The sequence below is a fragment of the Phyllopteryx taeniolatus genome, chromosome 15 (assembly GCF_024500385.1).
Source record: "Phyllopteryx taeniolatus isolate TA_2022b chromosome 15, UOR_Ptae_1.2, whole genome shotgun sequence".
Classification (NCBI taxonomy): Eukaryota; Metazoa; Chordata; class Actinopteri; order Syngnathiformes; family Syngnathidae; genus Phyllopteryx; species Phyllopteryx taeniolatus.
The window spans coordinates 9,095,277-9,123,147 of record NC_084516.1 but is presented as its reverse complement, the minus strand read 5'-3'; the positions used below and the strand labels follow the sequence as shown (position 1 = coordinate 9,123,147).

General features: G+C 39.8%; 1 protein-coding gene across 1 annotated transcript in view; it reads right to left on the bottom strand.

Moving 5' to 3' along the window:
* The window catches only part of LOC133489839 (poly [ADP-ribose] polymerase tankyrase-1-like), an 82,435-nt gene that overhangs the window by 15,195 nt on the left and 39,369 nt on the right, over positions 1–27,871 (bottom strand). The window contains exons 5-19 of the mRNA XM_061799000.1: positions 27,052–27,088; positions 23,776–23,851; positions 14,311–14,405; positions 12,799–12,865; positions 12,492–12,678; positions 11,211–11,332; positions 11,030–11,121; positions 10,526–10,604; positions 9,606–9,777; positions 8,667–8,746; positions 7,614–7,759; positions 7,344–7,509; positions 4,676–4,895; positions 2,123–2,232; positions 517–705 (exon numbers count right to left, since the gene is read on the bottom strand). Of these exons, the coding sequence (XP_061654984.1) occupies positions 517–705; positions 2,123–2,232; positions 4,676–4,895; positions 7,344–7,509; positions 7,614–7,759; positions 8,667–8,746; positions 9,606–9,777; positions 10,526–10,604; positions 11,030–11,121; positions 11,211–11,332; positions 12,492–12,678; positions 12,799–12,865; positions 14,311–14,405; positions 23,776–23,851; positions 27,052–27,088 (1,838 nt within the window). The remainder of the gene's footprint in view (positions 1–516; positions 706–2,122; positions 2,233–4,675; positions 4,896–7,343; positions 7,510–7,613; positions 7,760–8,666; positions 8,747–9,605; positions 9,778–10,525; positions 10,605–11,029; positions 11,122–11,210; positions 11,333–12,491; positions 12,679–12,798; positions 12,866–14,310; positions 14,406–23,775; positions 23,852–27,051; positions 27,089–27,871) is intronic.

The following is a 27,871-nucleotide window of genomic DNA, read 5'->3' as shown; positions in this document are numbered from 1 at the left end:
ATTGCTGTGTCTCCATGTTTGCGATGTACAAGGTGCGCCAGAAAAGGACTCGTGTCACAAAAGATGTACTGGACTTCAACCCAAACTACACGTTTTCCCTTCAATGTGGGGCCAGAGGATCAACTAGCACCGCGACAAAGAGATCCTTCATTCAGTGCGCTAGAAGAGGCGAGAATTGCGGCAGGATAACTTTCTACCAATGCCCTGAGTATCTGACAGTTCCTTGCCGAGAAGGCCATTGCCGTGCTTGAGCAACCTCACTACTCACCTGACTTGGCTCTGTGGGATTTTTTCCTCTTACGCAGGCTCAAGGGGGTCATCAATATTCGTTTTGATGAAGTTTGGATTTTAAATATATGTTTTGTGACACCAGTCCTGTTCTTTTTCTGACACATGTATGTATGTATCCTAGCATTGAAGTCAGTAACCCAACAAAGGAGTGGCAAAATGTGGTAAAGTACAGATAGCAAAACTGTATTGCTGGGTGGAAAAAGGGCTTAAGCAAGCGTTTTGTACTGTTGCCAAGTCCAGCGGTGTCTGTCCCTCCTGGTTCTTCATGGTGGGATCAGCTCCATGAGCCAAAAGCAGAGCGCAGAGCTGCGTCCGGCCTTTCTGCGCCGCCTCGTGGAGCGGCGTAAATGCCCATTTGTCGGTGGCATTTACGCATGTGTTGTACTTGATGAGAAGGGCAGCTATGTCCACATGCTGGACGTGATGAAGGACAAAGATGGAGAAGACAGACAAGATTAGAAGCACAGGAAATAAAACCGATGGGGGGGAGTAAAGAAGGAAATAAAGTATCTAAAAATACATTTCAAATCATCTTTCTCCATTGAAATTAATAGAAATGCATTGCTGTTTTAACAAGTCACTTAACACTATTGTACTGAATTAAAAAACAAATACAAATATTCTAATACAATAGAATGTGAATAACATAACTTTAAATGTAAAGAATTAAAACTGTTTTTCACTTAAAAGTTTAACATTTTATTAACATTAGATATTAACATTTTGTGGCCTGGCATCTTTGGCTATGTCTCGTCATCACAGTTGAAGACTTGCTATGGGATGTATCCTTTAGCTGCTATCATTTCGGCAAAAGTTTTGAGGTACACATCTGCGCTTGCTGCCTCACCAAGATGACTGCGTGAATGCTGGTCCTCCTTTTTATTCTCAAACCAGCCACGACTGCTTTTAAACAAATCGTCAGTACCTCAAGTGCCCGCGGTCTGCTCTAGTAAATCAGCGAAATGGCTCGTGGCCCATTTACACAGATTAGACTCTCCGTCACAGTATCTCCCGTGAGGCTGCTTCTCCGTCAACCACACAAACAGCAGCTTCTCCATCTTTTCATGGACCTCTGTCTGCAGCTTAGAAATTATTTTAACATGCTTGGCTGGAGCGATATTTTTTTTTGATTTCTGTTTCAGTATAGTACCTACTTTAAAAGTGCTACACGTACTGGTTAGCAAAGTCCACTACACGCACACCTCGCTCAAATTGCTCTGTGACTTCATGCTTTAATTTCAATGACCATCACTGGCTTCTTCTCACTCATGTTCTTAGGACCCATAGTTAAAATAAGGAATTTGCCAACTCCAATTTTTGCTCGTAACTCAAGAAAGAAAGTTGGCCAAGTGAGTTTGGCCATGTTCCAAAAACACGTAAATTGAGGCACTCATAAATCTAGTGCCACTGTAATATAGTCAGTGAAGAAGAGCACGTGTGCTGCTATAAAATCAAAGCAACACAATGTCCTTTTCTCCAGAGCAGGTATCTTGTGAATTATTAACCTCATCATAATCATTCTTTTCATGCCTCTCATTTTTTCCTTTTATTGTTCTTCTATCTTGTTCTTCCCATTCTGCGGTGACATCTTGGTGCCAACTACACAATGTAGCCTGCCTCTAAGGAGCAGCAAGAGATGCTAAATCGAATGTTTGTGTGACTCTTCTAGAACACAGAGATTTCCATCTGTTCATCCAACATGTGTTTCATGACTTTTATCAGGTCAACACTGTTGAGGTCCCCAGGAAGAAAAATGAAATTTTTCCCTTTCCTTGGCTCTGTGCTGTAATGAATTTGAGTAGTTTTAAAGATGTGTTGTCGTGCGTCTTACCCCGTATGAAGCAGCATTGTGCAATGGTATCAGACCTCCTTTGTCCTGCGCATTCACGTCGGCTCCATGCTCCAATAGATATTCTGCCACCTCCAGGTTGTTGTAGCCAGCTAGACGGCACAGCGGGAGTAAGAGAAAGAAAGTTAGGTAAATAGTAGAAACTAGGGCTAAGAAAAACGTATTCGCTAATTGAAGTAATTCTCCAATTCCAATGAAACAACGAATCCTGAATCAGAATTTTCACATTTCAATGGAAACAGATTAAATTGTGCATGTTATTCTGATAGGGGCTGCAATGAAGTGAAGTCGTCTGGCCATGTCCTTCCTACTTTCACCGCCATTTTGAGTTACTGCGCACACGCAGTTGTACAGCAGCCACTGTAGCCGGTTTATGGATGCACGTAGCTGTCCCCCGAGACGAGAATCTCAGCGGAACGACGCGTCTGATGAGGTGGAGCTGTACGAATGTTCATGGAAGACTGCGACCACGGCATAATGAATTGTATAAAGTTATGCAAGATTCATTAACCATACCGTGGCAGATTGACAACAGCTTCTACTAACTAGTAGTTTAGCTAACTAGCTGAAGCCAGCAGATGTTCTCAGCCAGCCAGCATGGATTTACTAATTTTACTGAGCCGAGACCAGCGCAAAACAGACCAAGACGAAGCGGCGAGGGATCATGGCGTTTTGGCAACTTCTTGTTCCAGAGGAAAAATGCGCTCTTTTACGTTGTTGTGACTAAATCTGGGACCCCAAAAATCTGGAACCAGGGCTTAAACCGGGGGCTATAGATAGTTTTCAAATAATCAAAAAAATGTTTCATTTGTTGGACAATTATTTCGGAATAGTTCAAGGAGTAAGAATCTGTTTTCTAATTTGTTATTCATTTGTCAATGTTAATGCAAACAGCGAATAGGGATTTAAACAGCGAGTTTGACCTCCAGTAGAATCATGAAGTAGCAACATAAAGTTAGGTCATAAGCAAGGTGGAAACAATAGAAACATTGTCTGCTGCGGCACGAACGCTACGACAAACAGACAGAAAATAATATGCTACTACGCCAAAATTTGTACTGTAACATGCTCAATTAAATTGTCTGCCTGGTATAGTGCTAATAGACATTAAAAAATGCAGAAACATTTTTCTAGCAGAAACTCATTATAGCCTTGGGGCTTGTCTGCAGGCTTCTTTCCCCACAACCTCTCATGTGGGTTTATTTAAAATTTTAATGGCCAACACCTAATTGTTGAGTTCACTTTGTTTTAGTGAAACTTACCTTGTTAGGAGTTAATATGAATCTGCAATCTGTGCACAACTGGGCAGGCACAACACAGAATGATCCCGACAGATTATTTGGACAACGGTCTGATATTTTACGGATTTAAATGTGTTACCTCTGACTACTCAGTCATATTAACGCAGCGATAATAATACTGTAATAATAATAACGACAACAACTATGGCAAGTTGACCTACATCCATGCAGACCTCCACTATGGTCACTTCTCAAGGCTTTTTTACTCTGCTCCATACGACACTGGATGGAAATAGGTGTTTAGAACATTCAGAAAAAGATTCTCCTATCCCATTAGGTTAATATTTAATATTGCACACAATGGAGTTCTTTCTACCTCTATAATTAACAATGCACCTGTAAGCTCTGCATAACATGGATAATATACCGCTATTTGTGAAATTAGAACAGGTTTACAAGGGTTATAGTGAGAAACAGCCTGAAATCGCTGAAGGAGACTGAGCTCAGCTGTGCTCGCCCAAATTAAAAACTGATCTTGTCACACATGAAATTGCGAATAAGCTAAAACCTAATCGGGCCAACACCTTCAGATTTGAAATGATAAGAACATAGCAAGCAAAGAGATAAAAAGTAAATCCAGCTATCCGATTTCAAGGTAAGCTTCTAGGAAACTAAAGAGCAAGAAAATGCAGCGCCCATGTTGCCTCATATGCTTCGAGCGCAGCATGTTTTAGTGAACACTGCTGATTTTATTAGCCCAGCATGCATGAAATATGGATTTACACGTGTTTGTGCCTCTGAGGCATTGTAGCAAAGTGGTGCCTCTCAAGACGACTTGGAAATTATACACTGATTGTCTGTGTGTGTCTCTCAGCGTGTGCATTATTTCTGCTAAAAGGTTTATGCAAGCCCCAAGGACATCGCTATCACTACCTTAGAGCACAAAATCACCAGCCACACATTAGGTACACATGTATAATGTGATCCAATACAAGGGCCGTATCAAAAAAATCTGCCGTTACAAAGACATTAAGTTTTGACACTGTCAGAGCGCTATTAATTTAACAATATGTTTCTTATTGTCATTTGCACTTAATCGTAAGTTGTTTCTAATATTATGGTTCATTTTTGTTGTGGCCAGTGCGTATACAGTAGATTTTAACCATGGCAATAAGCAAATATTCACCGATCAAAATCGATATTTTGAGCATGCTTAACTATGCTCAACTCAACACCGAGCAAAACACCGAGGTTAAAAGACGCTTCATTGGAGGCTGACTAAAGTGTCTGTTACCTGCGAGGTGCAGAGGGGTGGAGTTTCGTCCCTGCGTGTCCCGACAGTTGATGTTGTCTGGGCTGCATAACTTCTGCACTCTGGCCAGGCAGCCTTTCTTGGCCGCATCCAGCAAGGCCGCATCTCCTCGCAGGAGGTCCTGGATGTCCGTGTCACCGTCCTTCACCAGGTCCAGGGGAGTGTTTCCATCTCTATTCTTTTTGCTGGGGTCTGCGCCGTGCTGTGGACAGAATACAAAAACAAAATGAGAAAATGTATGCCTAAATTAGGCAAGCAATAACATAAGGATGAAGCTCATCCACAATAGAGAGGACAGAAGGCACCACATCATCCGTAGATGGTGTGAGCAGATATTTCTTTCACTCAAATGTCCCCTATGTGACACTTTTAATGTATCATTTATATGTACACTTTGAAATCTGATCATTAAATCTGATGTTATGGGACTACTTCTTCTGGGATCCATGTCTAGCTGCAAAATGTTAGTAGATGAATACGTTTTTATTTTAGTATTTGTTACAATGTTTTTGTCCCACTTTTCTATGGTCTCTTTTATGCTAATTTAGCACTCACTAATATTGATTCCCTGACCAGGGAACCTATGAAGAGGCACATTTAAAAAGCAGTCAGGGACGCCACTATGGATTTCACAATTAAGGGTGTCTGAGAAGAAAAACATTCAGGATTCATTTTAGAGAGGGAAGAAAGAAAAAAAAAAAAAAAAAAGAACTGCATGAACCAATATAATTCTTAATGGACAGTTTCTGTGTGACACTATGGCAACAAATGTATAATTAGATAGATAGCTAGATATGTTTAGGACTCATGATAATTATACTGTTGACCCCAGAATTAAACTGGCATTATCCATTCATTTAAAACACCCCAAATCAGACTCAGTGGACCAGGGAGACTGCTGACTGACGATCAATCAATTAATCGCCACTTTTTTCACAATTTGTCCTTGGAGGTCTGCACTCTACTGACTGCTTGTCCATTATGGTGGCTTCTGTGATTTGATTTCGAGACATGGAAAACAAGATTTCAGGATTCTGGGACTTTTCCAAGTTTTTCATAGCTGTGACATCACCGAATGTGTTGGGCATTTTCCAAGAGTGGACTTGTGGTAATGCAAGTGGAAGCAGCAGCTTTATTCTGACAAAAACCTCTACACAAAAAAGAACATGCGAAAATCACAACAAACAGAAGAGACAAAGGAAAACCCACTGCTGAACTCAGAAAGAAAGAACATCCAGAGTCAGAGCGGATTAACACACAAGCACTGGTAGCGTGAGTATGTGCGTACCCTGGTGCTCCGGGGAAACGAGGCAGCTGATGTGTCTGTAAAAATGTCATTTAGAAAGTAGAATTAATGTGGTAAAGTGCCAACACACTGGACCACAAAGCTAACATGAGATTATACGCATTCCTGAGGACATGTGCCCCGCGAGACCATATAAAGGTGTAACGTTTATCAATTATTTTATTTTATTAATTACCTTAGTAAAAATATTTGTTTTATTTATTTTCTTTGTATATTTGGAAATCTTTTTTTTTTTTTATAGGAATGTCATTTTAACTAATGTGGATGGTTTATATTTGTGTGGTTACATTTCACCAAGAACATCAAGTTCAAGGACAATGAAGCAATTCCAAAACAACAACTCTTGAGGCACAACATTTGCTCACAGTCTATGTGCCCATGTGCACCCTGCTTGAATTCACTTGCTCTAATAATAATTTATGCAGCTCCATATGGCAACATTGCAGTGGTGTTTTAAGCTTGTCTGGAGGTGATTATGAAAGCAACAACAAAAAACACATTTGGATGAGAAACTGCACACTTGTTTGCATTACTCATTCAGACTGATATGGCTGCCAGGAATTACACAACTGCTGGCCCTAACTTAATCAGAGAGCAGAAGCCAAAAAGTGTGCCATTTGAAAAAAAACAAACACATTCTACAAATAAATCTTTACATTGATTAAAAGTCAGGAATCACACAATATATCCCCAAAATGCAACAGAAACTGTGATGCATTTAACTGATGACGTTCTCCCCATAGTTGTATGGGTTTTGTCGCTTTCCTCCCACAATAATAAAAATGGAAGTTGGGTTAATTCAAGACTCAAAGCAATGTTTTTATTTGTATGAAAAGCACGTTATAAATACAGTTTGATTGACTGACAGTGTAACCCCACCTCTCATTCAAAGTCAGCTTAGATAACAGCTCAACCGTGACCAGAAACAAGAAAAAGGGTTGAAATTGGATGTATAGATGGATGGCCTAGATCCAATTTTGTTGTGTCTGTTTAATCAAGTGCTGCAAACTCAACATCTCTGCGCTTACATTTACTCTTTAGTCAATAGATTCTCTGTGATTGGCTGGTGACCAGTCCAAGGTGTACCCTACCTCTTGCCCAGTCATCTGGGATAAGCTCCAGCTCATCCGCGACCCTAATGACAGCAAGTGCAATGAAAATGGAGGGATGGGACAAATCCATGTGTTTTGCTGCCAACACTGCCATAACGCATATCCAAGCTGGGCCACATGAGAGAAAAAAATTGGGTCACCCTATCCATCTAATGTAAATGTAGGAAAAATGGCTTAAATCCTAATCATCATGTAACTGAAGGTGAGTTTAGTGTGTTAAGTTTGAATCTACCTTAAGCAGCAGTTTGCAGATTTCATATTTGCCCTTGGCAGCAGCTTCATGCAGCGGTGAGAACTTCCACAGGTCGGCCACGTTGACTGAGGCGCCGTGCCTGACCAGCAGTTCGGCCACCTCATAGTGACCGTACGAGCAGGCGTTATGGAGGGGAACTAGACCGCTGCCAAAAAGAGAGACATTATTGAGCTTAGCTTAATTTACAGCTATGATCTCATTCGTAGCAATTGTTAAAGTAACGTTTATTTTTATGACTTAGCGTCAGACCCTTTGTCCTTGGCATGCACGTCGGCCCCGTGGTGCAGCAGGTACTCCACCACCTGCACTCTGTTGTAGCCAGCAGCAAAGTGAAGAGGGGTGGAGTGTCGTCCCTCCAGATCTCTGCAGTTCACGTTCTGAGCCGTGCACAGTGACTGCAGGGAGAGCAGGAAAACAAGACTCATTTCATCTTTTTAATACTAAACTTAAGAGTTTCGTTATGGAATAATTTTTATCTCATTGACAAAAAAAAAATATGCTGCAGTTCAACTGTACAGCAAATACTAGTGACAAGCTCAAATCTATGTGATAGAAAATGGGGAGTTGGGGGGGGGAGAAATCAAGTCGTTATTTTCTGCCCAGAATAGTTAGTACTTGTCTCGAAGACAAGAAACGTTGATGGTTTAATCACTGTGACCCCAGTTGCCAGCCACACAATTACAAATTAGACTTTTTGTCTCATTCCCTAGAAAAAGAAGTGCCTAATTTAACATCAAAGTAGACAAACAGTACAAATGGAAATTAAGTCAAGCACACAAAAGAGAGTTACTTTGTTCCACAACCAAACCATCAAGATGGAAAATTATGTCCATGAAATTAAACATTGTGAAAGGGCAGAAGGTTTTATACTCAGCTTTTAAGTATAAATTAAAGGACAGCATCAAAAGCACGGCGCCCTGCTGTTTATGGAAAAAAACACTTTTTCTTCTTATATATTTTCGATTGATTTAAATATCAACTTGGTAAGTGGTTGTGACAATTCCCTTTTTGTAACCATTACATTCGATTCTATCTGAAAAGAAAACATCTTACACATAATCTTATTCATTAATCAGACATCGCTAACCCTGGCTGGCAGCGGTTTTACAGATGATAAGAAAGTAAAGTAGAAAGACACAAATTGAAAATAAGGTGATAAGATGTTACTGATATTTTGTTAGAATTGAATTGATTTTGGGATTTCAGCCAAAATCATAACCCTGGGCTTTTACAGACCAACTAATTCAATTGAATTTGCAAATGACACTATCTGCAACTAAACACAAACTGAGTAACCTTAACCTTGACAGTGTCCAGGTCCCCCGCTTTAGCGGCTTCCAGAAGTCTGTAGTCCACATCTGAGTTTCTGACCGGGACATTTTCTACAAAGATGAACAGAAAACAATTATTTGCACACACTTGTAAAATGTCACTAAATCTACACCATATCTTCTTATAAAGAATGTAGGTATGGAGAGTGCATCTATTTTTCTTGAGTCTGTTGACACTGATTCTGAAAAGAAACCAAAGGTCACAACTAGATTCTCAAAACCAAAATGTATCCCATGAGGAATCCTCCAATTATTTATAATAAATGTATATGATGTACAAAAAGAATTATGTTTCGATCATGACAAAAACGTAACTGTCTTTTGACCGACAATGAATTTATAGCAAAAATGCATAACTTCCCCAATATATATATATATCCCCCAAAAATACACAATTTCCTAGTGTTAGAACAGACAACTGTCCTTCAAATTATCTAAAATTTTAACGACATGGCCAAAAGTAAGTTACATGCTAGTTTAATGTTTTACTCAACCCCCCCCCCACCCCCCTCTACACCCACACCTGCCCACCCCCCCGCCCACACCCCATCGCGGTGTCGTGTCACAGGCGCCATATGCATATTGAACATTTGATTGTTCAGCGTTGTGAAACCAATTAGAAAATCTATATTGGTTTGAATATGTTGATGGAATTTGTATACTTTATTTTTTACCATGAATCCTACTTAATTAATTGTTGGCTCCGGACATGTAGCTGCCCAGATTTTCATATTTAAAACAATGAACCCTGCATGTTTTTGTACCAACACAAAATCTGCAGTAGACTAGTAGGTAGAACTTATTATCTCCTGAGGTTTTTGTTTGTCTCGTGGCAATAATGACCTTCAAGTTTATCTTCTATTGGACTTGGGCATGGCATGTCAACAAAAGCACAACCTCACCAGCATACCATTGAGTATCTGCTGAACAGCCTCATTTCCCATCTGAGCAGCGGTGAAGCCCTGCAGCGACACCAGTGAGGCGTCTGCCCCGTATCCTAGCAACAGCCGGCAGGTCTGCAGATGGCCTGCCAGCGCAGCACGGTGCAATGCCGTCTGACCCAGTGTGTCCAGAGCGTTCACCTGCAAAAACCTCCGTGTTATGATTTGTGTAAAACCTTCATGAACATCCTTAGACATCTTAGCAAAACAGTCAGCACTAATGAAGCAAAATTAACATTTGTTGGATATTTTGTGCTACATTTACCAGCATTAGACATTAAATGCTCCTATTTGAATCTATGAATTTAATTACATTCATGTACACACACACGCACACACACACAAAACTTCAGAATTGGGTTAAATAGAGAAAAATAAGTGTTTAAATAAGTAGAACTGTATGAGAAAAGGAGAAATATGATATTAGAAACTGGTACATTTAAGAATTAGGATTATCATAGGGGACTTAATGTTCAATACCTCACAAAAGTGAGCACACACGTAAGCAACCATTTTATCATCTTACGTCATTATACTTATATTGTCGTCAATCTCAAACTTGCATTTGTTTGAGAGGAGTCTGTGTACAGCGAGTACAGCAGTATAGATTCACTATCCACTGAGAATCATTCAATCCCCAGGCATCATTTTCTAATGGCCTCCCCTGAATAAAGCTCATTCTGCAGTGTTGGTGAATGACAAAGCTGACGGCCACGACTAAACAATTCATATGCTGCAGAAATGTAACTAAACAACAAAATAAAAATAATTCTAATACTCATTTTAAATGTCTTCAGATTGGCAGAAGTCAGAGTCTTACCGACTCAATAAAAAGGGGGAAGTGAATAAAAGAGTAATAAAATAAACAGATCCATTAATAAAAATGTACCTTGGCGCCATGTTTCTGTAGCACCTCCATAATGTCATTATGAGCTCGCTCTGCAGCCACATGGAGAGGTGTCATGAAACTACGAGAGGGGAAAAGTAAGAAGAATGTTTCTTACTGTTGTCGGAGCAACAACCATATTCAAAATAACATAATGAGTTATATATCGTGCATTTCTTTTCACAAATTAGAACAGTTCCCAGTTGCCTTAATAAAATGTCTGTGACCTGCCCAAGGATCAAGAATTGTACCACACCTAAGGTGCTTGTGGTTTTTTGAGCCAAAGGTATTATTGGAAGTTTTTGCCAGTGTTGCAGGTTGCTATTTTCCTCGTTCTACTTCCTTTACACACATAAACGCATAACAGTTGGAATGGCACTGTTCAGGTATCTAGTAAACACCAGAGACCTGGTAGATAAAGACTTATAACATTTGACTATATATGTATATTTTATCCACAGCAACATCAACAAATTAATTATTTGTTTGTAATTGTACAGAACTCACTCTTTATTCTTCTCATTGACATTGGCTCCCTTTCTCAGTAACAATTCTGTCACCTGTTTCCTCTTGGGGTGTGGCGATGCTACGGCACAATGCTGAAAACACACACCAGCACTCACACACGCTAACATCCCTGCAGTGGTGTAAAGATCATCTCGTGCAGTGCAATCGTTGCGTGTCTTACTAGCGCCGTCTCATGTGTGTGAGGGTGTTTGAAGTTGATGATCTCTAGCGCCAGGCTCCTCTTCGCTTTGGCCATGTCAGCTTCCCGAGCGGCTTGAAGCAGCGAATGGCCCTTAAACTCATCTACACACGCACGCACACACAAGTAAATGTCAACATGTCAGCAGAAAAAAAAACTGTGAAGGTTTTCTTGTAACTCCGAGCAACTTTTGAGTTCATCTGAATTGTTTCTTGCAATGCGGACTGCAGAGGGCTGCAAAATAGTGTAACACTACATAACAGAACATCAGAAAAAAAATATGAGTTCAAACAAAACCATAACACTATATTTTTGGATTGCAATGATCCTGCAGGGTACCAATATTTCACAAACATAACTTCAAAGTTTTGTGCAAGAGCAAACAACAAGAGCAGAAACAAGTCGTCATCCCCACGGGCCTAAAACATTCCAAATATATTATTGCGCATAAGCACTCCAACAGACATAAAATGGAGTTAAGCTAAGGTTAAACCACACAACCGATCAGTAAAGTGAGGCGATGATTGACAGGTTAATGCATCAAAATAATCATTAGCTATAGCTGCTTGTTGCCAAGGAAACATTAATAACACAATATTAACATAAGGTGGATGAGAATAAGAATTACTTGATTGTAAAGATTTCTTTCGTTTAAAATTGCTTGTCAATGGATTGCATCATCACAAGAGCAACACTTGGCTGCAATCAGCAGAGGCGTGGCTGATTACATTTTTGTAAAAAGAAAAAAAAACTAGAAATATTCTTCAGAATAAATAATCTATGTTGAAAAAAAATTCTGAATATGTTCTTCCTTCTAAAATTAATAGAAAATGTAAAAGTATAACTGATTCATTAATTTCAAGTCGTACAAGGAAATTAAGTCCAAATGACTAGAGTCTGACTGTTGCAACTAGTACTGTATGTTAAAAGAAATTAAAAAAAAACAGAAAAAGGATGTAGCACAGAAATTAACAAACTACAAGTCACAAATACATACACAGGGATGGTGAAATGTAAAAATGTTAGTCAATTAGTCACCCGACCAATGTAACTGACCCATTAAGACAAAATATGTCACATAAATTCGCATTTAGTCTCTAAACTGATTAAAATTTGATTGGCTTAAAAAACAAAATAAGAACTCAAATGATTTAGCTGGAGTCTGTTATTGCACATTCAATTAATACTTTTTATACTCTATATACCATAGTTTTATTTAGCTTTTTATATTGATGTTATTATTTGTCTTTGTAGCACACTCACATGAGAGTCTCTCCTTGAGCTCAGGAGTTGGCGCCATGTCCACGGAGCTCTTGCTGTGGCAGTTGAGCAGGGTGGGGTCAGCACCGTGGCTCAGCAGCAGGGAGCAAACCTCAATGCGGTTTTTGGACGCCGCCTCGTGCAGCGGGGTGAACTGCCACAAGTCCATGGCGTTTACACTGGCCCCGTGCTGCAAGACAGGTGGAGGAATGTGACCTTGTGTGAATGTGAGATTTTGTAAATATACAGTATATCTGGGGGGTTTTGGGTCCATATGCAGGATGGTTACTTGAACGTGTGTTCATGTCACCTTTAGCAGCAGCTCTGTAACTTCATAGTGTCCATAGGAGCAGGCATTATGTAGTGGCACCAGACCACTGAAACACACAAAACGACTGCTTCAACAAAGTACAAATGAATGGTTGTACACGAGGACACTAATGCATTCCAAAAGGCATCCTTTTATTGTTTATATGTATTTGTACCATGATGATGATGGAGATGTTTGACAACATGATGTTCCATAACACAGCAATTCTGCCACACATACTGTACATTGAAATTTACAGATATAACAATATTAATTTAAGTGAAAAGCACCATGAGGGGATAATGTGTGAATGATGCATGTACTTTTAGTATTTGTAATACAATCAATCATTCAGGAAAGTAAATATAGCAATGGGCAAAACATTTCTTGAAAATTAGTTGAATAATTAGAGTAACAGGAAGGAATTAAGGGCTTTTAGGCTCTATGACTTTTAGCATAGCTAACCAAATGTGTCTGCGTAATAACATCAGGTCTTAAAATTAACATCTGACCATTATCATTAAAGAGCTGCAAAGTTTGTGCAAGCGCTGAAGTCACACTGAGACCGATACTAGCGGTAACACAACATAAGATGTGTCATGGCTGGTCAACCAATATTACAGAACAGGAAACTTGAGGTTGCTCTTAAAATGACAGAGAAGTCATTCACTTTATTCTAAGCTTGTCTACCATCTGCATGGCTGTGACACTGATATTCTAAAGGTAACATTTTTAGATATTGTTGTTTAAAATATTTTTGGCCCACAGTCGCTCAAAATAGAAACTTGGAGGACTTACGGTGATGAATTATCCCTATACACTCCCCTCCAAAAGTATTGGAACAGCAAGGTCAATTCCTTTGTTTTTGTTGTATAGTGAAGACATTTGGGTTTCAGATCAAAAGATGAATATGAGACAAAAGTTCAGAATTGCAGCTTTTATGTCATGGTATTTAGATCTAGATGTGTTAAACAACTCAGGACAGGCACCTTTTGTTTAAACCCAGGACTTGACCTTGCCGTTCCAGTACTTTTGGTGGGGACTGTATGGAGTAGCAGTTCTGAGGAGCGGGGTTCAATCCCCGGCCCCGCCTGTGTGGAGTTTGCATTTTCTGCCCTTGCCTGCGTGGGTTTTCTCCGGGCACTCCGGTTTCCTCCCACATCCCAAAAACATGCATGGTAGGTTAATTGACAACTCTAAATTGTCCATAGGTGTGAATGTGAGTGCGAATGGCTGTTTGTTTGTATGTGCCTGCGATTGGCTGGCAACCAGTTCAGGGTGTACCCCGACTCCTGCCCGATGATAGCTGGGATAGCCTCCAGCACGCCCGCGACCCTAGTGAGGAGAAGCGGCTCAGAAAATGGATGGATGGATGTATGGAGTAGATACTGTCCTTTCAGTATGACCAATTGCACAGAGGAAAAACAAGTTTTATATTTTTTGAGTTTCTTCAATTTGAATGTAGCTCATTCCGCTGCTTTGTTGGACTTGTATACACAGTACTGGACATACCCCTTGTCCTTGGCGTGAACGTCTGCTCCGTGCTGTAGTAACAGCTGAACTATCCTCACCCTGTTGTATCCTGCTGCCAGGTGGAGCGGAGTGGACTGGAGAGGCACAAAGAGAGGGCAAGGTGAGCAGGAGAAGGGAGTTAGAAACATACAAGGATATTTTGTAAATAAGTTGCTCATGTTCACTGACATCTGTGCATTGCTGCACGAAGGCTAAGAATCCTGATTTTGGGAGTATCACTCAGTCAGATGTTTCTCATGTCAAAATTCTGCAGTCAGGAAGTTATTATTCCATACCTGAACCAGACTGCAGCGAGAAAGAATAGACTTCCGTCATAAAAGTGAAAAGTAAAGCTGCAGTAATAAATGCTTTAAGAGGCCATGGAAATGAGACGCTTCAGCTCGCTGTGCATTGTCTGACTAAAAGTCATTCTTCCCTAAAGCAGGACAACTACCGGAAACACTGAAATAAAAATAAAAAAATCCCAGGATTCATTCAAAGTAGGTAGTGATGAAAATAATCACATAAAACAAATTTTATAGCTACCCTAAGACTAAAATTCTGGGTGACATTAAAAGCACTACACCATTGATTATACCTTGCTTCGATTATTAAATTGATAATCCTATTAATCCGTAATATCCTACACACAATGTTCCAGGTAGTTGACATTATTGTTCTATAGTGGAACACAGTGGAACCTTAAGTCAAACGCCCCTTAAGTTGTACAATTCAGAATCAACTGATCAACATGCCTGTCGCTACTGTCCAATGCACAATGTCAGCATACCTCATTGAGACCTCAGTTCAGCAAACATCCAAGAAAATCCGTTTTACTTGTTCTTTGCCTTTTTGGGATCAGCGACAACAAGTATTATATAAAATGTGAAAGGAGAAGAATAAACACGGTAAAGTTGAGGTTGACTGTTTCATTGTTTTCACATTTTGCTATCAAGTTCACATTCTTATTGTATTGTTTTATACTAGTGTGACAGTAAGAATATATTTTATATTTTTTTGAAATGGTGACTAATTTTTGCTTTATGCCTTCATCATTGCAACTTTTTGTTTTTATGATATACTTTTAAAGCTGCAGTGCGAAGCTTCTGTCGTCCCGTAGGCTGGAATTCTGCATTATAACAACAGAGGTGTCACTTTAACATGACGTAGCGCCTTTCGCCTCCCCACTGTGTGATTCTACAACATGATTCTGTTTTGAAGGACAGCAGGAGGGGGGAAAAAGATGGGATTCTTCAGTAGACGTAGAGTAATTATTGTTTGATTATTTTCTGCTACAGAAATACAAAATAATATGTTTGTATGAGAGGTGCCACAGCGCAGCCACATAGATGATGCCACCACAGAGACCAGAATGGAGTACACTACTTGGCGAGACAAAGCAGAACATAATGTCAGCTATGGAAATTGTGGTAACTATCCATCCTGTGTTCTTTCAAATTAAAAAGATTAAAAATTAGGGATACACCAATACCGATAAGAGTATTGGTATTGTCATCGAAACTTTACCGTGCCGTGAAAAAGTACTGGCCCCCTTCTCAAAGTCTTATATTTCTGCATAGTTTCCCCACTTTAATGTTTAAAATGATCAAACTAATCAGACAAATATAACCCAAGTGAACTTAAAATGTTGTCTTTAAATGGTGATTTCATTTATTAAGGAAAAAAAACTATTCAACTTCTAAAGAATTGGAGGCATCCCTTACCTCAGTTAAGGTCAGTGTATAAGGAAGAGACTGGGCAAAAAATGACATCCATGGCAGAGTTCACACCAGTAAGTCAACTGAAGTTTTTGGAGAGGCCTAGTCAAACTCCAGAATTTAATCCAACTGAAATGCACTGGCATAACCTTAAAAAGGCTGTTCATGCGCGAAAACCCTCGTTTTTGCTGGAGTCAAACAATTCTGCGAGCAAGAGTCGGCGAGATGTGAAAGACTCATTGCCAGTTATAGAAAACGCTTGATTTCAGTTGCTGCTGCTAAGGATGTCCCAACCAGTTATTAGGTTTAGGGGGCCATTACTTTTCACACAGGGCCAGGTTACTTTGAATAGCTTTTTTCCTTAAAAAATCATTTAAAAACAACATTTTAAGTTTACTTGAGTTATATTTGTCTTATATTTATGTATGATATTTGTAAATGTAAACCCGGATTACGACAATAAAGCCAAATGCAAATTATGCTCTGCAAAATGGATGATGAACTCTGCTCAGGCAGCGACAGAGGCGGCCATCCCGCGAGTTCCAGCATTATGAACTTGGTATTGGAAAGTACTCAAATCTAAGTACTTGTACTCACGAAAAAAGCCGTATCAGTACATCCCCACTAGATCAAGATGTACAACAACACTGGATGGGAACTTGGCCATTTTTGTCAGAACATGGTCCAGGTGGACATTTTACATTTTGCTGACTTAATATTGACCAATATTTAGACAAAATCTTGAAACATGCATCATGTTTAGTGACTGCACGCTGTAAGGCAGAGCTGGGCAAAGGCCTTTTTGTACGAGATGTGACAGCAGCATTTGGAAGAAGCAGGGCATGTTAGTCATCATCCTCATTGTAAATGCAGTGTCATTGCGTGTGCATGTGCGCACGCCTTCCTGCCCATGTCCTTGTTGGTACACTAACCATGTACAAATGCGTGTAAAGATTGAATCAGATTCTGAGTGAGTACCGGTACATCTTTCCGTGTTAGCTACCAGCAACACGCATGTACTGTTGGATCATGGCCATGTCAGAATGACTAGTTTAAGCTCATCATACTTGTGCTCATAGTGGTTATTTAATAAAGGAAAAAGGCAAATTGAAAGGCAACATTGTGACCGTGTGTGTGTTTAGTTTATCCATCCATCCATCCATTTTCTGAGCAGCTTCTCCTCACTAGGGTCGCGGGCGTGCTGGAGCCTATCCCAGCCATCATCAGGCAGGAGGCGGGGTACACCCTGAACTGGTTGCCAGCCAATCGCAGGGCACATACAAACAAACAACCATTCGCACTCGCATTCACACCTACGGGCAATTTAGAGTTGTCAATTACCCAACTATGCATGTTTTTGGGATGTGGGAGGAAACTGGAGTGCCTGGAGAAAACCCACGCAGGCACGGGGAGAACATGCAAACTCCACACAGGCGGGGCCGGGGATTGAACCCCGGACCTCAGAACTGTGAGGCAGACGCTCTAACCAGTCGTCCACCATGCCGCCGTGCTTAGTTTATATAAGCACAATATCTCTGCCACCACAACAATGCAGATGGAAAAGTTAAGGTCAGCTCAATCTGTTAACACAATTTCTTTGCATGATGAGACCACATAATGTGCTCTCATCCTTCAATAACATGTAACAACATCCTGGGAGGGATTTATGGAACAAGTGGACAGAAAATAAAATATGCTAAGAAAATCTGGATGACAGATGATATGGGAGAACAAGCCTGAATGTAAATTACTTTTGAATAGATATTTGAATATTTACAGACGACATTTTCTACTGGTGCTTGCATTATGTGCATGTTGTGTGGCGGGGAGAAATGCTACATTGTCTATGGAGAATGAAATGTCTGAGGTACAGTAAAATGCTAAGCTTCAACTACCCTAAATGGCATACTGCACCTCTGCAATGACCTGGTGGCTACATTTCAAATACACACATCATGAGACTGCAAGTGAACAAAGGCAATACAAAGGACCCTGCTACTTTGTTGTTCCTAATCATCTAAAAGCTTTCGCGCAAGCAGTCAGGGGTGAAGGAAGGCAAGCACATATAGTGAGGGAAATAAAGGCGGCAGGGAAACGATGTGAACGATAAGCTTCAGCCAAATTGAAAAGACAAATTTTTCATTCTGCCTTTCTGCGCAAAACTATCCATTTGCTGTCCCTCTACAGAAACGTGCATGTAGCCATAGTGATGACTCACACAAGCAAAGAAGTACAATAATTCCAAGAGAGCAACTGAAAATGGCAGTTATCGAAAATATAAATGACAAACAATTACAGTGTTACTTCCTGCTTTGTTGTGCCACTGCATTGTTCTGCCACTCCCTCGCCATTCGCTCTGTTAAATGTACCTGTCAAGATGTTCTCATGACAACAATGACTGCTAGCTGTCAGAACAATGCAACATGATGTTAATTGGAGGGTGAAAAATCACTGGGACAATTTTTTTTGCGTTTAAGTGTGTGTATAATACATCACGTGTGATGACAGCAACCTATCCAAAGTAAAAGAAACAAAACCATTAGACTACATATAGTCTTGAATGAAAAACTAAAATTGCCCAGGAAATAAAGATAATCAAATTTAAATTTCTGCCATGAAAGGAATGTATGGAAGTGATTTAAAAAAAATAAAATAAAATAAATGTATTATTGAAAACAAACTAACTGTCATAGAGAGTTTTCACTACCTGCACACTCAATGCAGCCAACAGCTGGACGAAAACATGACAACACTGAGGTTTGTCATCTTGTGACAAACTACCAGCTTCAACTACATCAATTTCTCCTTCAATTACAACATGCCAAATGGTTTTGTACTTGAGAGATTCCATTTGTCACTGACAGTTTATTACTCATATTCAGCCACCTGAACTGTTAGATATTGCAGAGTACATTTAAAAACCAAAATGTTTACCCAAACCACAAAATTTCATTGAAAGAAAAAACACTAACTTAATGATAACATAAAATGCAAAAGGCCATACATTGATGGGCTGATGGAAATTAGCATCGATTTTAATTATAAGCCTTTAAACAACTGCTACTTTTACACAAATGGAGCTGCATTGACTGATTTTCCATTTATTAATATGTATATGTACATATATATATATTAACAGAGCTCGATCTAATTATTAAAAAACACATGATAATGTTAAGAATGTGCAAATCCTGTGTCTAAACAGCATATAGGCTATATGACAGTATAACAGGGGCATGAAAATAAACTATACTGTATACATCAATTTATAAGATTTTGAATTAGGATCCTTCACTGCCCAATATTATAAATTACTAAAAATACTACGAATTTGAAGCTTCATGTTCAGTTATGATTCCACAGCCTTTACTGATATTTTAGATTTTTGCCATTGTTTCAGTGTCAGTATTTAGGTACTTATGCAGGTATGGTATCAAAGTCAAAATGTTGGTATTGTGACAACATTAGCTTAGACCAAATTTCAGGTTCAATTCAACCAGAATGTCAGAAATGAATCATATCTGGGTTGCTGTGGCGTCCCTTTTTTCTTACTTCCAGCCTTCTAGCTTGGACGACATCTATTTTTCAAACCCTTTTCCATAGAATGATTGACAGACAAAGAGCTTTTTGATTAGGAAAAAAAGGACAGTCAATAGGCATGGTGCTCTCTGGAAGATAATGTAAGCTCTCATAATAAACTTTTAAACATGTCTTCAATCACCATGTTTTTCACTTTGTCTACCTGGCTGTCAATCATCTGGCACAAAGACACTTCGCTAAAACAAGATCACTAATTGCCAAGAGATATTTAATTTTAAACATGGGATGTGTTTGCTGAAAAATAAATATAATATGAAAAGAGTCTACCAGTGTTATGTTTTTTAAAAGGAAAACAAATATTGTACAATACAAATATTAATGACAATGTGTGCGTGTCCACGCCAGTGACTATTCAGTCAAAAAGCATATTTCCAGAAGAAGCAATGAGTGCATGTGTATCTGTGAATTCAAGAGGCAACTCCATAATACTCTCTACTCAGCTGTGTTAATAATATCCTCACTTATAGGCCCTCAATCACATGAGTGCACACACTCACATATTCACACACGTACATGATATTGATGGTACAATAGCTCAATGCAGCTCTAACCTTTACAGGAATGAGAGAAATAATATAGCATAAATAGGACATAAAGAGTTTTTCTATAAGAGCTTCCAGGGCATATCTCTGGTTCATTAATGCTGCTTATTTGTGTGTTTGTCGACATGATGGAGATGATTGTGTTTGAAGGAGTGTGACGAGACTTGGAGCCAGGACTTGAAGCCTCATAACAAATTCAATTATCAATTATAATGGCTAAAAAGTTCAACGTGAGATCAGGTTGTAAATTGTTATGCTTGTGTATAATCTTGTGTATTTTGTCACGTGCAGTATAAATGTGCAATTTTAATAAAACTTCACATAGTTTTAATACAAGTTAGCTCTTTATTTCTCCCGCAGTGGAGGCTTTTATCAAGATCTAAATCATAGTCATTCCTTTTAATGTTTTTCAGCTGACAGATATTTAAGCCTCAACTCTTGTTTTGTTTATTTGGGGAAATGCCCCAAATGACACACCACTCGATATAAGCACAAAGACCTCAAAAAACAGTGGACAAAATTCCACCACTGCACCGAAGATGAAGACGCACTGCCCAATTTTATGTCAAACTTTTTAATTCTCCAAAATCAAATTTATATGTAATAAAACATGAGCGTGTGTGTGTATCTACAGTAGAGTACTAGCTGCAACTAATGTGTGGGGAGCTGAGAATGACAAGTGTCATCAACAATGTATCTATAGACATTAAGGAGGATTTTCTCCATTAATCCATGTTAGCAGTGGAAAGTAATCCCCATCAAGACAATTTTATCCCTAAAACCATAATAAGGATAAAATTGCACTGGCGTGAAAATATATTCCATCTAGCATGCATGGCTGCTTTTAGTCGGAGCAATTTAAAAAGCAATGGAAATGACGCACGAGGTCATTTTAGAACAAGCTTGGACTGGATAGATATGCTGGATATGTTTTCAGTAGTCTATTTCAGCACCATTAGGTTTCATTTTACCTAGTGATCCCTTTTGTTTGTGTTTTGAATTTCGGAGGAAATTTTATGGACCTAATACCTGCACTTCCCAAAGGATGATGGCCAGAGATACTCTCACACAATTAAGGGTACGACAGTGATATCATGCAAGTGGGCTGCAGATGAGCATTATGAAGAACTCTAAAGTACCTGTAATTATAGGAGACAGCTCCTTGGGGCTGTTATGGCATCAATATGACATTCACCAAGAGAAAACGACCCCTCTGACTGGTTTGGGTTTCTTTTCGTTTTTCCAACAAGGTTCAATGCAACGAAATCAAGAAGGCTTTGCAAGGCAACCAATCAGATCAGACTAAGGGTGTTTTCACATTAGCAGTCCTTAGTCCGTTTTAATCCAAGTCTTGCTCGTTTGCTCGTGGTTTGTCTGGTCGGATGTGAAGTTGTGAACACACTAATGAAACGCAAGTGCAGACCAAATTACCAGGATGTCTCAGCCCTGTTAAATACAAACTCTAGTGTGGTCAGCTCTCGTGAGAAAGCTCCACCTTATATCCAGTCTAACTGGAAAACAGATGCATGTTATAACCACGGAACAACTTGAAAACTGAACTCACTGTAACAGGCAGTGCAAAAAGAAATAACTAAGGATTGACAAAAATTTACTGATTCATTGATTGTTAAGAATTCTGTCAATTGAAGACTCTAAATTGCCCGTAGGTGTGAATGTGAGTGTGAATGGTGGTCTGTTTCTATGTGCCCTGCGATTGGCTGGCGACCCGTTCAGGGTGTAACCCGCCTCTCGCCCGAAGATAGCTGGGATAGGCTCCAGCACACCCGCGACCCTAGGGAGGATAAGCAGTATGGAAAATTGATGGATGGATGGTGAGGAATTCATTCCTGATTAATCGTGTCTTGAAGCAATTAAGGGTAAATGAAGGGCACTACTTTAGTGCAACCAGCAAAGGCGCTACCTATTCACTCTGAACTAGGTTGTGGTCTGCTGAAAAACACAACATCACCTATGAGCAGTTGAACTATGTCAACGCAGAACTTCCCTGTGGCATCATTCTGCGCAATACAACACTGGGATCGAAACAGGAGTTCAGGATATACAGAGAAATCTATCAGAATCAGAATCATCTTTATTTGCCAAGATTTATTTATCTGTCCATCTGTCTGACTGTCCCTTTATCTGTCTGTCTATCTATCTATCTAACTATTCATTCATTCTTGTCTTAGTGCCTCTGCCAAGTCTCTAAACGCCACTGGTTAACAGTTTTAGTGAAAGGTTAATGTTGATGAGGGTTCAGAAGCTATTAAGTATAAAAGGTATGCGAGACCAAAAGAGGGTCCTCAAACTTGTGCTGGTCATTGGCTTGGGAGTTTCAAGCTGGGAAAACTTTAAGAAGAAAATCAGTCCTCAGTTCCTTGTGGTTGGAATTATTTTCTCAATTTAGTGTCTAATTATCCCCTCATTTCAGGTGCGCTTGTGTGTGTTCCACAGTTGTGATTGTCTGACCCTGCCCTAAAGTGACCCGCCTTGCCTCAATCATCGCCACCTGTTTCGTTTCAGTTCAGCTATATATATTAACTTTCACAGATATGATTGATTCATTAATCAAGATATAATTCAAATGATTCAGGTATAAAATTGTAATTAAAGCTACCTAATGGGACATCCCACATGATTTGTTGTTCTTGCATAGCAACATACAGGCTTCTTGGACTCATGTTCTGTAACACAATGTTACGTTGTTGTTTTTGTTTGAACTAAAGTTCTGGACAGTGTTCATGTTCAAATGTGCTGATGAATCAATTTTAATAAGGCTATGTTTTGTTTCTTGCTCATTCCAGTCATTTAATGTATATACTGGAGTGACAAAGGCAGACATGAGATGACCCATCCATCCATCCATCCATTTTCTGAGCCACTTATCCTCACAAGGGTCGACCCATGTACTACATATTTTATAAGTAAAAAAAAAAAAAATAAAAAAAAAAAAAAAAAGTGGGGGGGAGTGGGATTCTGTAAAATGTTGGGTAGAGAATGGGATTCATCGCTGTGGGAGGGAGCAGGATTTTTTTTAACACTGGAGATTGGGAGGGAGGGATCAATCTCTACGGGAGTGAGAGTGAGTGGAATTTTATTTTTTTTTTTTTAAACACTCGAAATTGTGAGGCAGTGGGATCAATCGCTGCGGGAAAGGGGGTGGGGGGTTAAAGACTCACTCAGGATTGGGATCAATCTCTGTGGGAGTAGGAGGGCACGTAAATCAAGATCCACTCCTGTAAGCCTCTACTGTAGACTCTAAATTGTCCATAGGTGTAAATGGTATGCTGGCGACCAGTCCAGGATGTCCCCAGCGTTTTGCCCAAAATCATTTTAGATAGGCTCCAGCTCGCCTTCATTCAACAGGTTAAGTGGTAGAAAATGAGTCACTAAATTTCTGATGATGCCTGGCAACCAAAAAGGCTGCCAAAGTTTACTGGTGATTGGAGGATTTGATACAACCAAGGCCTGCAGCTGCCAATGTGAGCATTTGCAGCAATTACCAATAAGCAATGTACATAAGGTGGCTGTCCGAGTCACCCTAATGACTTTCCTTCTGCTGCTTCACTGTGTTTTCGTTGTGTGTGGCAAAGATTTGTTCTTACCTTGCGGCCGTCACTTGCATGGCAGTTGACGTTAAGCGGTGTAAGCAGAGCCATTAGCTTCTCCTCGTTCCCACTCCTGCGAATGTACATGAGCACACATTAGGGAGCATCCGCCACCATAGAGGATTAGTGCTGTACCCTAGCGGGAGAGCACGGACGGGTGTGGGGGGGAACAATGAGATAAGAAGCCTGAAGGAATGAAGGGAAGAATTTTCATTTGCAGACTGACATGATTTGTGTGCGTGTGTGTTTTAGTGTGAAACTGACAGCAAAAAAAGCCTGCTCCAGAAGACAAGCCTAGAAGAATTGAAGATTATCTTCATGTTTCTGATGGGTTTCCTGGTTTGAGGGTTTACTGCCCTGGCATTAGATAACCAGAGAGAAGAGTTGCCATGGCAGCGACCAACTGAACTAGGATTACTTAGACAGCTATGAAAGAAGACGCTGTCAGAAGGAAAGAAAATAACTGTTGGCTCACTCTATTAACCTTATCATTTTTTTGTCCTTACCCTACTGCCTTGGCTTTGTCTTTATAATCTCAAAACCAATTCTCACTCCTCCTGCTTACCTCCACCTTTCCACGCAGCATTATTTGCTGTAATTTTCAATCTCTCTTCTCTTATCCTCGCCAGACAAAATCTATTATTCTAGCTTCTTCCTTCTTCTGCCAAATTACAACATCCTATCGCCCCCACAACATGAGCTGTTATATTTATCTGGAATATCCGATTCAACATTTATTCTAAATTTATCATACTGGTCATCCTGTTTTATTTAACCAAATATTACATGATCACATCATCAATGAGAAAATGAATGCAGCTATTTGGTGTGGATTTTAATAGCAGATTGTATCCCTGAAGCGATACTTCATGTACATACAGTAAATACACTATACTGTTATTCTATTAAAATGATGCGGCATTGTAAAGTTACGTTTATCAATGTTCCTATAAAGTAAATATATGACGTACATTTTTCAGATCAAGTTTTAAGTGTTTAAGCCATTATGCATTCTTATATGCTAATAAATTACAGAGGAAGTGAGACAAATCAGCCTGACTTGACTGTGTCAGTTAATTAACCCGAACCATTTTATAGGTTGCCACTTATACTTCCAAGCTTCTGTGCAGTGATGATACATGGGCCCCCCAAAAAAGAGTTACTCTGAAAAACTTAAAAATGTTTAGGGAGGCCAATTAGTGGCTCAGCTGTTGGAATGACACACTGAAACAACCTGTGGACCCCATAATACAGTGCTCAGTCACACACACTGGGATAGTGATGTACAAATTGAACAAACATGTAAGCATGTACATACGTACACATAAACTTAAAGCCCACACGCATTAACCGCAACAATAGCAAAATGAAAATGGTAGCCGTAACTAAATATAAATGGATTTTCTATAGAAGGGTTATAAAAAAATATATATATCAGGAATTCTGCATTGCGTTGTCAAGATCCAAATATTTTGACATTTTGCTTCTTCTGGATATAATGATGAAAAGGCATTGCTTTTTGTAGCCCAACAGAATTACTGGAAAAAAAAATGAAACTGGCCTTGACAAACATGAAATACCCTTTACTTAATATTTTGTACAACAACCTTTTGATGTAATCACTGCAATCTAACACCTTGAACTGCCTTGGGTTTCAAGTATGCCTTCTCAAGACTGCGTGTTTTAGGTCCTTCCAAAGACCAATAGCATTTAGATTAGGGTTCACTGAACTACCCTTCAGAATAGTCGAATGTTTTGATGAGCAATTCTTGTGTGTTTTGGGTCATTATCCTGTTGGAAGACCAGTGACCTGCCACTGAGGCCAAGGTTTCTGACACTGGGCAGGAAATTTAATTCCAGAATGCCTTATACCCTACACAGATTCAAGACATCCTGTGCTGGATGTAGCAAAGCACCCCTACAACAAAAAAAGCTTCCTCCATGTTTCACAGTAGGTGCGGTCTTTTCTTTGCATTATTCATTTTCTCAGAAGCTATGCGGCAAGCCAATATGCATTTTGGCAAATTCCAGTTTCGATGGTTTTAAGTTTTTTTCCGTGTCCATGGTGGGTTTTCTTTCTTAATGGAAGGGTACCAACAATTTTGTCTGTGTTTGTAACAACAACATGACACAGAATAAAAATTTGTTGTTGAAGATTTTCTTTTTTCTTTTATTTACTTTTAGAAATTGATGCAGGGCTCCCTTTTTCTTTCCTAAAACAACATTTGCTTCCAATTGGGTGACAACTGGAATCCTGTCAAGGGGCGACTCCCTTTACTTCAAGGGTGTGAGACGACCAATGTCAGCTGCACGCAAATATGTAAATCAAACATTATAAAATTATAAACCCTCATCTCATCAATTTAACAAGATTGATTGTTCTTCCTCATATTTACTTGATTGTTTCTGACTAAATGTGATGTGCATCTGAAACTATAGCTTATAAAGAAATGTTAGGTTCACGCTAAAAAAAAAAAAAAAGTTGAAATATTACAAGAAGAAGAAGAAAATAATATTTGGGTTGAAAATGCAATGCTATATTTTAGTATAGGTTTTGTCACGTCAACACTATCATGAATATGAAGTTTTATGTGATTGTACACGTTTGTGTCTGTTGCTGAGAAAGATCTACATATACAGAATCAACATTTTTGGTGGGTTTGTTCCATCATCAACCGCCTTTAAAAAATATTAAATGATATTACCGCTAAATATATGGCACGTCTCCAGGGTGAACAAAGGCTATTGGTCTAGACTGTTGCATTCACGTTACTGTGGAAATTTTCTCAACTTGTTAAAAGACTATTTTTTGTTACATTCCAAATTTTGTCTTTTCACACAATTGTACTTTTCAGTGTGGCTCTAAATATCCTTTGTATTAGAGAAAGCATGCCACTCTGACAATGTTAAAACAACAAGCGTTCACATAAGAGTAAGGTAATAAATGAAGAGAATAGAACAGTGTAGCAAAGGAAGGGATACAGGGGAAAAAGTGGAGAAAGGCAATAAGATAAGAGAAAAGAGGAAGCCATAAAAAGAAGCTAATGGTGGACAAGGAGAAAAGGGAGGATACAAGATGGGGGACAAACAACCGAACAGTGGGGAAGAAAGTATGAGTCGGATGAAGGGATGTGAGGGTGGGCGGCAAAGACTCAAAGAGAGGAGAGGAGATGCATGATGGATGCCATAAAGTTGGAGGAAGCAGGAGGCAGCGGAGGGGAAGAAGAGGAGGTGGAGGAGTAAAAATAAAAACAAAAGAGCTTTGGTACTCACCTCGCTGCCTCCAGCAGTTCATCCTTCTTGTATTCACCTAGATGGTTACAGAAGATCATGGTGTCAGTGAACTGGTTCCAAACACAGAAATGCGTGTGATCATGCTAAGAACACGCACACAAAGACACAGACACACGGACACACACAAAGAGGAAGGATCTATCTATCTCTTGAGAGAAGGTGCTCTCTCAATTCCCCCTTGCTCTCTGTTACTTCCACATTCCCGCTTAGTGCGCACCCCTCTGGCTCCGGTTGCCGTGCCGATGTGTTGCCGGCAGCGACCACAGCGCATTCATTGTTTAGGCGAGGAGCAGTCGACTGACACACGCTCTGCCTCTATCCGTCTGTGTGTCCATCCATCCCTCGCGTCCCCCTTGGTCATTGGTATCGCTAACCGTCCTCCATCGCTCCCCATCATCCCCCTCACACGCGCAGTCTCCCTGCTTTTTGTCTCAACCCCCTCGTGGGCTCCGGAGGCGCTGTTACCGTCAGGAAACACAACAGAGATAAACAAACCCCTCCCCCTACCTCCCTTACCGTCTCTCCAGCTCGCACTCCCTCACAGCCATGCACTCCCCCCCACCCCAGCCTCCCTTCTGACAGTCATAACATAATCGACATCCCATATGTGCTTTGTGCAAGGGAATCTGCAGCATCACTTGCTTAATCTGTGTGTGAACCAAACGGCTCTCCCGTTGTGGTTGACTATTGTAATATGCATTGTCAGCAATTAGAAAGGAATTGATACTATTAGCCTTGGGTGTGGTAGAGCATCAAAATGTATCTCAAAGATTTCTAATACTTCTCTGTCTGTTTTTAC